At 42.7% G+C, this 13,887-nt stretch overlaps 1 protein-coding gene across 2 annotated transcripts in view; it reads right to left on the reverse strand.

Moving 5' to 3' along the window:
• The window catches only part of spn-A (RAD51 recombinase homolog spn-A), a 32,973-nt gene that overhangs the window by 7,097 nt on the left and 11,989 nt on the right, over positions 1 to 13,887 (reverse strand). For both annotated transcript variants that reach the window (XM_045755510.2, XM_045755511.2), the window contains 2 exons: positions 4,978 to 5,107; positions 431 to 552 (listed from right to left, as the gene is read on the reverse strand). In XM_045755510.2, coding sequence (XP_045611466.2) covers positions 431 to 552; positions 4,978 to 5,107 — 252 coding nt within the window. The remainder of the gene's footprint in view (positions 1 to 430; positions 553 to 4,977; positions 5,108 to 13,887) is intronic.

Here is a 13,887-nt window from a genome sequence, read left to right on the forward strand (position 1 = left end):
CTTTTTTAAAGTTATGAATGGAATTAGCTTCTACAACTGTTTCCTTCAATGCATTCTGCTTGCGTACCTGTACAGGGAACAGGAATATTCTTACATCTCTCCGATTCAATTGCATGTCCAGCTTCCACTGATGTCCCCTTATCCTACCTCTTTTTTTAATTTGAATAGGCTTACTTTATTCACTTTAAATATTCCTTTAATGATCTTGTTCTTCTTAGATGTTCATAAAGGATAAGAGGTCAAGGTCATACTTTAAAATGGATCTACTTTCTTTAAATTGTAGCAAGTTTCATGGACACTATTCATTCCACTACACTGCCCATTTCTATTTTCATGTTGTTTGTTTACATATCATTCAAGAAGCTACTGCAATATCCCATTTCCTCATTGAAGTTCAAATACAGATTATACAGTTATCTATGTGTCTTACCTAGTTGTAGAAGCATGAGCCATTATGTTGCCTCCAATGGGTTTTTTGGGATCAGCTGCAAACATGGCTGCTCCATCCACCTGAGCAACCACTTGGTTTGTTATTACCACAGCAACACCAAACTAAGCAGAGAGAAAAGATTATTACTTCAGTGTTTAGTGCTTATTAAACTAATGCTAAACAGTCACATCATAAACATATATACTGTTTAATGTACAGTGTACTTATTTTCATTACATTAAGTAATAAGAAAGGAAAGTGACAATGTCAGGAATTATCTGAACAGATGGCCCTTGAGTTATGTAAGGGTTACATTTTTATAAAACTTATGTAAAGCAAAAAAGCACAAATCAAATTTAAATATGATGAATAGAAAACATGTCTATAGAAAAAATAAGAGCATGTTCCAGAGAACTCCAGAAGTACATTTTTTCAAAATAAATTATTTCTCACTGGATTCAATCAAGAAACAGCATGTCCACTGCAAAAGCAATGTGAATGAGGAACAGAGCCACACAAACAAGAAGCCTGTGGTTCTGTGCACATGCAAACAATCACCTAAGGAGTCCTGAACATGTTTCTTATCTACCAAGAGTAAATTATAGCCAGCTCCCACCCAGACCAAATAGAACTAGCATGGGAAAAGCCATCCACCAGCATATTTAATTCCCTCACTTAACCCGACTGCTGTGAGACGTACACTCGTTCATATGGTATCCACATAGGTTGGAAACGAGCAAATGGTTAAGCCAGTTTGTGGATATAACATCAGTTGCTGGGACCCAAAAATTTAACATAATTGTATTTACCCTAAGAGCACTTTCTGTCCTCTTAAGAAGCTGAAGTTGTACAAGTCGGGAGTGATACAAGCTGCTGAAGTGCTAGTTTCATTTTACCTGTGGCTGCATCTATTGCTATCTTTTATCTCATAAGAATAGCTTTCATTGCACAAGCCACTTTCCTTCTCTCACCGACTCTACTCTCAACTAACTTTGATTCCATAAATATCTACTTTAGAAATCACACATTAGGTATTTAAATTGATCGATCACTTCAGCACTTCATCATTCATATATATTTAACAATTTCCTTCTATCTCGACTGCAATAACTACTTTTTGTTCATATTCATTTGTAACAGCCTGCTCTCATCTGAATAAACAATTTCAACTAATCAATATAGCTCACTTTTGTTGTGCTAAAATAACCATGGTCTGCATATTTAAAATAAGATATACAGTACCTGCACTTCAATTACTCATATTAGTACAATACACCATGTTTACACCCTCTGCCTTACATTCACACCCATCCCTCTCTTGTAAGCCCAGGGTGACATCACGTAATCCTGTTGTACATTTACTCCAATATCAAACCAGTGACATCATTTCACATAACTCTTAAACATGCAGCTACCAACACAAAGTACTATATATAGTCATACTGACTAAATGCTTCCACCTGAACTTTACCTTACACGAATTGTTCACAGCACTTATCAACACTGCTAACTGCATACATGCTCATCTCTCTCTCAAAACCTTTATTAACTCAGTCCTATACTGGTACCTTTTCCGAGTCCTTAAATGTCATTATATCTTATGATTTTTCTCGCATGTCTTCTCAATGAACTGTCTTAATATGAATATATAATCTAGGTACCCTCTTCTTGAGGTTATCTTGAGATGATTTCGGGGCTTAGCGTCTCCACGGCCCGGTCCTCGACCAGGCCTCCTTTTTGTTACACATCCCCAGGAAGCAGCCCATAGCAGCTGTCTAACTCCCAGGCACCTATTTACTGCTAGGTAACAGGAGCATCAGGGTGATAGAAACTTTTTGCCTATCTGTCTCCGCCTCCACCGGGGATCGAACCCGGAACCTCAGGACTATGAATCCGAAGCACTGTCAACTCGGCTGTCAGGCGCCCCTGACAGCTCTTCCACCATGGAATCTACCTTGTCTATCACTGATCAATTGCTCAGTAATTTCAGCCTTTTTTTTATCACAATCCTGTAATACAATACACCTTCTACACATTGTAAACTAATGCCTCTATAATTCTTACACAATGTTCTCTTTATTTTTATAGTGCTACAATCACTGTTCATTGCCAATCTTTTTACACATTACCATTAATACATATTCTACCAAATTTCCCATAAATTTTAATCTAGATACAAGAAAATGTCTATGTGTTTGGCTGTCCATTTGAAGTTGGAGGCCAGATGCTTGGGGCTAGCCTTACCAAACTTTGCAGGATGACTGGTCTTTTTCCAAGGATGGTCATAGGTGGGTTAAGGTCAAGTCCCATGCCCCCCCCCCTCTCCCTTTGCATACTAATTTTCAATCTTACTACATAAAAGACTCCATCCTCAATAAGATTACAGGAATGAAGGGAACGTGATAGAGAGTAGGTAAGGTGGTGAATGGTAGGAAAGGCAGTGAAAAGTGGTCATGGGTAAAGAAGGTAGCCATGGGGAATAAGGGTAATGGATACGGAAAATAGTGATGAAAATGGAGGGTGGTGGTGAAGAATAGGAAAGTGATGAACAGGGAGGGTGGCAAAGGAGAGGGATGGTGGCAAAGGAGAGGGAAGGTGGCAAAGGAGAGGGTAGGTATGTAGTTAAGATGGATACTGTGATAAGAATTGAGATTGTTACAGCAATGAGGATCTCAAATAATAAATATGTGACATGTGTCACCCAAGCAATGCCGGGCACCTTCACTATTATCTCCAAACACTTCATCACCCTGTGCAGCTTTCCCACATGACACCTTCTTCACTGATATAATCACCTCTTACATAGATACATCAGCTCTCATATGATCGTACACTCTTCTCACACCATCATAACCAATCATGTTCACACTAGCCCTTCCTTTATAATGTATGCCCATTACACTTTCAAAGTATTCTTTTTGCCTAATTCTGATCACTCCTTCATTCAATATTCTCCAGTGTTAATCTTTTAACATTCCCAGTCATCCAGCCATTATCCTCCCTACTACACTCCTTTCCAAGAAGACTTCCTGCTTTGTGAATAATTTTCTTTCCTTTATTGACATATTTTCTCATTCATTTTTCAGTTTAACTGATGTTATTGCATGATTTTTATTCACAGTATACTCCCATTTTCTTGCCCATCTTGTTTACTTTGTGTCTATAAAATATACTACATGCACAAAGAAATGTAATGAATCAATGAGCCATTAGGAGCCATGAAGAGGATTCAAACCTAAGCTCTGTGTATTGTACTTCCAAGCAAAAGCCTAAGACCACCACACCATGTGGTGGTGTGGTGGTCCAAGACATTTGCTTGGGAGTACCCAGATCATAGGTTCGAATCCTTCTCGTGGCTCCTATTGATTTTCTCGTATTTCTTTTTCTTATTGACAACTGATTTTGCCACCAACTCATCTAACTAAGCAGTTCCCCTTATTCTTCTACTTGTTTGTGTAACTCAACACATTTTCTTTGCACTCTCAACTAAAGCATAACACTCATTTTTACTACCTGATCATATATGAAATACATTTTGCACAAACACACACCGGTATTTCACTGGTAATGTTCATTGTCGACATAAACGATCTACTAGACGGAATACAGAAGCACAGTACAGTATATGAGTATGTTTGCTGATGATGCTAAGACAATAGGAAAGATAAGAAACTCAGATGATTGTCATGCCCTTCAAGAAGACCTGGACAAAATAAGTGAATGGAGCACCACTTGGCAAATGGAATTTAATGTAAATAAATGCCATGTTATGGAATGTGGAATAGGAGAACATAGATCCCATACAACCTATATATTATGTGAGAAATCTTTAAAGAATTCTGATAAAGAAAGAGATCTAATGGGTGGTTCTAGATAGAAAACTGTCACCTGAGGACCACATAAAGAACATTGTGTGAGGAGCCTATGCTACACTTTTTAACTTCAGAATTGCTTTTAAATACAGTACATGGATGGAGAAATACTAAAGAAATTGTTCGCAACTTTTGTTAGACCAAAGATGGAATATGCAGTGGTTGTATGGTGCCCGTATCTTAAACACCTCAACAAACTAGAAAGGTTGCAAAGACATGCAACTAAATGGCTCCCAGAACTGAAGGACAAGAGCTACAAGGAGAGGTTAAAGGGATTAAATATGCCAAAACTAGAAGATAATAGAAAAAGAGGCGATATAATCACTATGTACAAAACAGTAATGGGAATCGATAAAATTTATAGAGAATAATTCCCAAGACCTGGAACTTCAAGAACAAGAGGTCATAGATTGAAACTAAGTATACAAAGCTGCCAAAGGAATACTATATAAGAAAATTCACTTTCGCAAACAGAGTGGTAGACGGTTGGAACAAGTTAGGCGATAGGCGAGAAGGTGGTGGTCAAACCCGTTAGTAATTTCAAAGCATTATATGACAAATAGTGCTAGGAAGATGGGACACCACGAGTGTAGCTCATCCTGTAAATACACTTAGGTAATTACACATACAAAACTGAACACTTCATAGAAAAACATGTTTAGTGGTCAACTTTACCTCATCAGCCAATCTGAGAAGCATTCGCAAAAATCGTGCCAGGTGCATTTGTCTCGCAGAGAGTTCTCCTCGTCCAGCATAATCTGTTCGATACAATGCCATAGCACTGTCAACTATTAATAAGGCATATCTGAAATATTACAATTACATCACAAAAATTTAATAACAATTATTCAAAGATTATAATTTAGAAACTAGTTTCTGACAACAGTTTGACCAAGACATTCATATTTTTGGAACATTCACCATAAAATTTCACATGCTAGTTTGGTTATCATTCAAGTAAAGCAGTCACCACTTACTTGCAATGAGAAATGCAAATATATAAATTGCCTCAGCAAGCAGAGACCCTATATTCATTTGCAAAAAGTTGGATATAAATAGGATGAGGCAGAATAGGGAAATAAAGCCACATAAAGGGAGAAGCCATACTAATTGCAATATGAAGGGGAAGAAAATGGAGCCACCACCAGTGTTGCTGTAGTTTGAGTATAAACCAATTATACATTTGGAAAACACTTTCAGCTTCAACAGTGGAATGGATGATCAGGTATCAAGGTGCGGGAGGTTAAAAGAAGTAAAAGCTAAATCATTCATTTCAGAGAGATTCAACAACAAGAAAGTGACATGGTCCTAATGCAAACAATGCTTTCACCTGCCTCCATCTTAAAACATAAATTAGTAGTAAATATGGGGATACAGAGTGACACAATATGCCTTCCCTCTAGGGTGGGGGTACAAATAAGAAGTCAGCTATTACTGCTCTAAGTTAGCATTCAGCTTAATAACAACAGGATTTCTTTTAATGTAGAGTTTTAGCATGAAGGATAGATAACGAGAGATACTGAAAAATTAATAGACGGTACTACAGGATCTATACAAAAAATAGGAAATGATGAGATTACAAAGCAGAGTAAGTTAAATGATAAGGATAAGTAGAGAACAAATAACAATATATTTCAGAGGAGCAAGTAGATAGTTACAGATATTAGCCCAAATTAATAATACAGTACAGGACAAGAGCAGGGAGTTCTCAGTGTATGATGAATACAGGTATGTAAACATCACTGTGCACAAGCAGACATCTTGGTGCATCTAATACATAACTCTAATAATGTTTAAATATATATAGAGGGGCTCTTCTCATAACTTATTATCTAAATATTATTTTGATAAGTTTATGAAATAAAAGCTCTTTACGAAAATAAGAAACATTAAAATACATTGCAACACTGATTCGGCAAACTATTTAAGACCAACCATGATTCGCTGTAGCCAGATATGTCTTCAGTAAACATTTGTATTATAGATTTTTTAAGCAAGAAAAATACATAGTTATGCCTGCTTCTCCTGTTGTATAGTGGCTATGTTCTAGACTCGCAATCAGAGATCCCAGGTTTGATCCCCAAGTAGGACAAAAATGGTTAGGTATGTTTTATTTCACTGTCTCTGTTCAACTAGCAGAAATGGGGTACCCAAAAGTTAGGCAACTGTTATGGGATTGCATTCTGGGGAAGGTTAATAGTTCAACTTGGGTAGACCTCAATCCAAGCCTAACGTATGTATATGTATGTATCTAAGTAAGTAATTACCCAAGTGTAATTACAAGATGAAAGCTATGCTCGTGGTGTCCTGTCTTCCCAGTACAGTACTTTGTCGTATGACACTGAGACTATGGAAGGTTTTGGCCTCCACCACCTTCTCACCTAACTTGTTCCAGCCCTCTACCACTGTTTGCGAAAGTGAATTTTCTTACATTTCTTCGGTAGTTAGTTTAAATTTATGACCTCATGGTCCTGAAGTTCCAGGACTTCAGAATTCTTCCTATTAATTTTATAGATTCCCATTACTATTTTGTGCGTAGTGATCACATCGCCTTTATTTCTTCTATCCTCTAGTTTTGGCAATTTAATGACTAACCTCTCCTCAAAGCTCTTGTCCTTCAGTTCTGGGAGCCATTTAGTTACATTTCTTTGCAACCTTTTCCAGTTTTTTATGTTCTTTTTAGGATATGGACACCATACAACTGCTGCATATTCCAGCTTTGGTCTAAACAAAATTGTGAACAATTTCTCTAATATATCACCATCAATTTATTTAAAAGCAATTCTGAAATTAGAAAATGTAGCATAGGCTCCTTGCACGATGTTCTTTAGGTGGTCCTCAGGTGATGGTTTTCTATCTAGAACCACCCCTAGATCTCTTTCTTTAACAGAATTTTTTGAAGATTTCTCACATAATTTATAGGTTGTGTGTGGTCTATGTTTCCTATTTCACATTCCATAACATGGCATTTATTCACATTAAATTCCATTTGCTAAGTGGTACTCCATACACTTATTTTGTCCAGGTCTTCTTGAAGGGCATGGCAATCATCTAAGTTTCTTATCCTCTCTAGTATATTAGCATCATCAGCAAATATGTTCATATAATTCTGTATTCCATTTGGTAGATCGCTTATGTAGACACTGAACATTACCGGTGCAAGAACTGAACCCTGTGGTACTCTACTTGTGACATTTCTCCAGTCCGATACATTGCCTCTGATTACGGCCCTCATTTCTCTGTCAGAAAATTTTTCATCCATGTTAGAAGCCTACCTGTCACTCCTCCAATATTTTCCAGTTTCCAGAACAACCTCTTATGTGGAACTCTGTCAAAAGTCATTTTTTAGATCCAGATAGATGCAGTTAACCCAACCATCTCTTTCCTGTAAAATCTCTATATGCTCGATCATGGAAACCGAGTGAATAAGTTACACAGGATCTTCCAGATCGAAAACCATACTGTGTCTGATATTATATAGTTTTTCTCCAGGTGTTCTACCCATTTAGTTTTAATTATTTTTTCCAATATTTTGACTATTACACTTGTCAATGATACGGGTCTATAATTGAAGGGGTCTTCCCTGCTGCCACTTTTGTAGATTGGAACTATGTTAGCCTTTTTCCACACATCTGCTTGGACTCCTGTACACAGGGATGCCTGAAAAATCAGTTGAAGAGGAATGATGTGCTCAGGTGCACATTTTCTCAGAACCCATGGTGAAACTCCATCTGAGCCAACTGCTTTGTTCTTATTTAGCTTCTTGAGCATTTTTTCACTTCGTCTCTAGAAACCTCTATGTATTCTATGTTGTTATCTGGAATTCTTATTGTGTCAGGTTCTCTGAAGGTTTCATTTTGAACAAACACACTTTGGAATTTTTCGTTCAATGTTTCACACATTTCCTTTTAATTTTCCTTGAATCTGTTTCCAATTTTCAACCTCTGAATATTATTCTTTACCTGCAATTTACTGTTGATGAATTTATATATTAGGCCTGGTTCTGTTTAACATTTGTCTGCTATACATTTCTCAAAATTTCCTTCTGCTTCTCTCTTCACTGCTGTATAGTTGTTTTTCACTTCTTTGTATCACTGGTATGTTTGGGGGTTTGGCCTCTTAGTATATTGATTCCATTTTGGTGTCCCTTGGTCTCTGGCCTTCTCGCAATTTCTGTTGAACCAATTCTGTTTCCTAGTTCTGCATTTCTGCTTTGGTATAAATTTTGTGCCTTCATCATATATTTCACAAAACTTGACATACATCTCATTTACTTCCTTGCCTAATAGCAAGTCATTCCAGTCAAATTCCTCAAAGAAATTTCTAAGTTCCCATAATGTCCTCTCCTGAAATCAGGTTTTTCAACTGTTTCAACTTCCTCCTTTTCATCCAGATTATAATGCATTGCATACTTTATTCCCAAAAAGACATGGTCACTTTTACCCAAGCAGGGAAGATACTGAATGTCAAATATCTCTTCCTCTTCCCTGATGAATATCAAATCCAGCATGGAAGGAACATCCCCTTCCTTGTAGCTTGATTAAGGTGTTGATACATGAATGTTTCCAGGATGAGGTTTAAGAATCTATAGGTACAAAGGTCCTCTGTTCTCATTTCATATACCTCCCAGTCTATGGATTTCAAGTTAAAGTCGCTGACTACAAACAGTCGTGATCTATCTTATCTGCTCCCGCTATAATCTCTCTATTATTATTATTATAAGACCCTCTTGTTTATTATCCAGCTCCTCCTTTGTCCATGTGTTGCATGGCAGTGGATTATAAGCATTTATGATTATTAGTTTATCAACCTGATCGCAAATCTCCAGTGCTATTCTGTCAAATTTTCGTGGATAGGCACTCATTATTTCGTTTACCTTTAGGTATTGTTTCATCAGCACAGCAACACCTCTACCTTTTCTAATTTTTCTGTCCCATCTCCAAACTAAGTAGCCCCTTGGGAATACGACCTCATTTAAAACCAGCGTTGAATGTAAGGAAAATCCATTTTCTGGGTGAGACCCGGAGGCTACCCGGAGCTATCCAGGCTGATATGCTAATATTAAACTTTTGGCATCAGTGTGAATGGGGTTCTTAGGCCAACCGGGGACCATAAGCCAGAACCAGGCCCCCTCACAGAGACACGAGGAGCAATGGCCTATAAAAAACCCCATGTGGTTGGAAGCATTCTATGTCTGCCATCGACTGGGTCAGGCACCCAGAAAGGTAAGCATCCCAAAACAAATCCCAATTCTGGTTAAGACATTGTTACAGAGAGCCGAACTAGTGGACAGAACTCCCCAAACAAAAACGAGCAAACGAGCATGACATCACTATGTCGCTGCGCCACCGTTTGCGCAGCTCCCCCCTCCCCGGGAGGGGGAGCCCCAGACCCCTTGTGTCAGCTACCCAAGATCCCAGTTTTGAGGCTGGATATAAAAAAATACACGAAAAACCGCCGGCTGGAGGGAGGGAGGGTTGCCGGGGAGCCTCCGGGTCTCACCCAGAAAATGGCATTTCATTACATTCGACGCTGGTTTTCTGGGGGGAGCCCCTTCGGCTCCCTGGAGTTACTTGCCCAAAGACGAAAACAAGAGGGGCTTACCCGGGAGGTGGTTGTTGCTTGCTCCTCAATGCGAAGCCGGGAAAACTGGCTGCAACTATTGACCCAGAGTGACACAGGCTCGACAAGGCCCAGGAACATTCATGAGGTAACACGCAGCCAGGACCCTGTTTGACTGCCAAAATCTCTGCGCCCGAACGTCAGCCCAAGACATATTGCCAAAGACGGCAGCAAGAGCAGTAAACTTACAAATGTCGTGGGCACAGGAATAGACCGGAGGCTGGCTGGACCGAATAATCTTGCAGACGACCTGAGAGACCCGCACCCTGGAACAAGAAAGAAGGGAAACCTGATCAACCCAAAGCACATCCCCGGACACAGAAGCTGTGGCGCACAAATAACGGCGGAGAACCGCAACCGGGCAACACATGATGCACCTCCAGCCTGACCAACCAAGAATCAACAACCCAAAGACCCCTCTGGAAAGCAGACGTCTCATTATTCGCCAGAAAAGAAGGAGACGGCTACAAGTGAACAAACCTATTACGAGGACCAAAAGAGCAGAAACTCCTGCGCCAGAGGAGAGCAGGAAACTCCCTGACCCGACCCCCAGAGGCCAATGCCAACAGGAAAAAAGAACCTTAGAAAAACAATCCTGGACCAAAGGGGCCACAACAAACTGAAAAGAAAGCACCTGATCCAAAGACCAGGACACCTCAAGCGGCACATGAACAGGCCAGAGGTGAAACAACACACGGGACAGCTTGCGAAACGGCGCTGAAGTAACATTAATACCGAAAGCAGGCTGTACCGTCTCAGCCAGCGCCGCACGATACAAGGCAACTGTATTCGGCATAAGATGACTGTCCTGAAAAAACCAAGAGAGAATGGAAAAGACAACCCGAACTGAGAGCGAGGCATACCTACGGAGAGAGAAAGAAACGAAAGGACCGCCAGGAAATTTCATACTGCCGCCGAGACGAAGCCAGCAGGTGAGACACCATCAAGGACACCACATGATCACCATATAGATGGTGATAGACCAGAGTCAAAAAGACCAAATGCAAAAACTCGAGAAGAAGATTGAACCAGCCACGTGACGGACCGGACCAATCTGCTGAAAGAGGCGGAGCTGCAGGAAAACCTCCGGGTTCAGACACAGAACAAGCAGCGCCTAAAACCAAGGCTGGGCCGGACACCAAGGGGGCCAAGAGGACTACTCTTCCCTGGTAAGTCTCCAAGCGAGCCAGGACCTGGAGCAACAGCTGAACAGGGGGAAAGAGGTACAGAAACCCCCACCTCGACCAGTCCTGCTGAATGGCAACGACCCCGACGGCCTCGCAGTCGGGGAAGGGTGCCACAGATACTGGAAGACGCCTCAACCATGCTGATGCGAAGAGGTGCGCCCAAATGTTTGGCAGAGCCAACTGAATGAGTCAGTGTCGACTACCCATTTCGTGGACAGGGGAACTAACTGAGACAGGCCGTCCGCCAGAAAGTTGAACAACCCCACCCCCGAACGTGAACCACCAGGAGAGCCAAACCCAGAGAACTCAGCAGATGAGTCACCTGAAGCAACTAGCTCCAAAGAGTCAAGGACCGCATCGAACCCCCACGGTTCAGACAATGAACCATCGGGGAGAAATCCGAATGGAGCCGGATCATTGATCCGCGGGCGACCCGAACCCTCCAAAGGGAAAATCACACCACCGTGAACTCATGCACAGTGCTTTGGGCCAGTGGAAGGTCGGACCCCTCTGCCCCTGGCCGGCCTGGTGAGCACTGGTCACAAAGCCCCAGCCCAGAGACAACGCATCCATGAACACATCTAGTAAGGGCTCGGGTAGGCACCAAGGCACTGAACCCTGAAAAACCCGAAGAGGAAGCCGGCAACGCAGCAACCGACGCAAGGCCTCGGGCGGACGAACCCAGCGATTGCAAAAGGCGGAAGGGATGGCTGAGAAGAAACCAGAACAGCCGACGAAGCCAAACCCAACCCAGCAAGTAGACCATCACAGCAAAGTTCAGGCTCCCGCAAAAAACCCTCAAGCAACTGCCGAGTGACCCGGGAGCCCCCCCAGAAACAGGTGGGACCACAGCCAAAGGAGAGACTCCGGAGGGAGAGACAAGGAAGTGGTCCCAGAGTCCCACACAAGACCCAGCTAAGTCCAAACCTGGGAGGGAACCAAATGGGACTTCCTCCAGTTCACCAAGGACCCGAACCATGCGAGCTGGGAAAGAACCAAATTCCTGGAGAGCAGACAAGCGGACCGGATGGGAGCCCAGATCAGCCAGTTGTTGTGGTAAGTCAACACCTGAACATCTAAGAGATGCAGACAGGCCACCACGACCCGAGTAAGGTGTGTGAAAATGTGAGGTGCCTGGTTCAACCTGAACGGGAGACAACGAAAGTGGTAACTGACACCCCACAACAAAACCGAGCCAATCCCTGAATTGTGGATGAATTGTGATGTGCCAATACGTGTCCCAGAGGTCCAGGGACACTGTCCAAGCGCCCGGCTTCAACAGAAGCCAGACCTGGGACAGAGTAGTCATCCAGAAGGCGGGGCAATGAACCCAGGGGTTCAGACGGGCCAAGTCCACAATGAACCGCAGGTCGGCACAGTCCTGTTTTGGGACTGGGAATGGACAGGAAACCCATCTGAGAGATGTCGTCATTTCAACCACGCCCAAACGTACCCAGTCCAAGATGACCCGACAGCGCAGGAGAAGAGGCCTGTCCCGCGAGGCCTGAACCCCCCGAAGGAGGCGGGGCCACCCAATGCCACCGCAGGCCGTCGGAAATTACCTGAAAAGCCCACAAATTGTGGGACCAGGTGTGAGCGAACAGAGCAAGCCTCCCTCCCCATCGCCCCGTCAATGGGACGAATCGCGAAGGGCCGACGCCCCTTACGAGAGCCCGAGCTCCGCATAGAGCGAACACCACACCGACCAGATGAAGACGGGATTGAAGGTGGCGCCGGCTCCAAAGCTGGCACCAGTGGCCTGCCACAACGAACAGAACTCCGAGCCCTGGCACGACACCCCTGGCAAGGCCCCTGCAGGACCCCGGAGAACCAGTAAGTCAGACATTGGATGACAGCTAGCTGAGGCCGCCTGCAGATACTGTGCCAGTGCAGAATCAGCAAACAGCAAGGGACAAAAAGGTGAAGATTTTCCAAGAGCCAAGGCTCAAGCTTCCTGCCCAAGCAGATTCCAAGGAGGAAGCCAGCACCGCCTGCCGACACGCATCACTCGATTTCAGGAGAAGCAAATCTTAGAGGAAGAAAAAGCAAGGCAAAAGGTACGAAAGGCAAGGTGTAATAAAGGGGATAATAATAGGAATAAGAAAGGGAGCATAAGAGAAAACAAGGGAAAGAAAAAGAAAGAGAGAAAGATAAATGGAAGGGTAAGCTTATGTTAAGTCATGTTTGTTAGAAATTTTAGAGCATTTGAGTATATACTGTGAAAGGGAAGAGTCAACAGCAACAAAGCCAGGACTCAAGTTCATGTTAGGTATGTTGTGTATCAGTGCCGATTCAACAAGACGGCGCCTGTGTAGAGTAAAGGCAGGAAAGATTATTTTGGAGGAAGACCAATCAATAGGATGATTAGAATCCCTAATATGACAGAAGAGAGCATTGTTTGTCTCTCTCTCTCTCTCTCTCTTTCTCCTGTCATATTCGGGATTCGAATCATCCTATTGATTACAGTACTTACAGGGCACCTAGGAAAGGGAACCCTAGGCGCATGCAGCCCGAGTACAGGTACTGAAGAATTACTCCTGGCCCCGTGCACCCCCACCAGCCACCACACCACACAGGCACAGAGCTGAGCCCCAATGTCAGGAACCAGAGCACACAACTTTCGTCGATGATGAAAGTCATCATCATCGGCGAATTCGCTTGGCTGATGCCCATCTTTTGCTGGGCTGAAGCCCAGCGCATCAGTCTTAGAACCGAGGTCTTGGGTAGCCGGCGCAAGGGGTCTGGGGCTCCCTCTTTTCCCCTGCCCCCGGGAGGG

Source organism: Procambarus clarkii, chromosome 62 (assembly GCF_040958095.1).
Source record: "Procambarus clarkii isolate CNS0578487 chromosome 62, FALCON_Pclarkii_2.0, whole genome shotgun sequence".
In the NCBI taxonomy this organism is placed as follows: domain Eukaryota; kingdom Metazoa; phylum Arthropoda; class Malacostraca; order Decapoda; family Cambaridae; genus Procambarus; species Procambarus clarkii.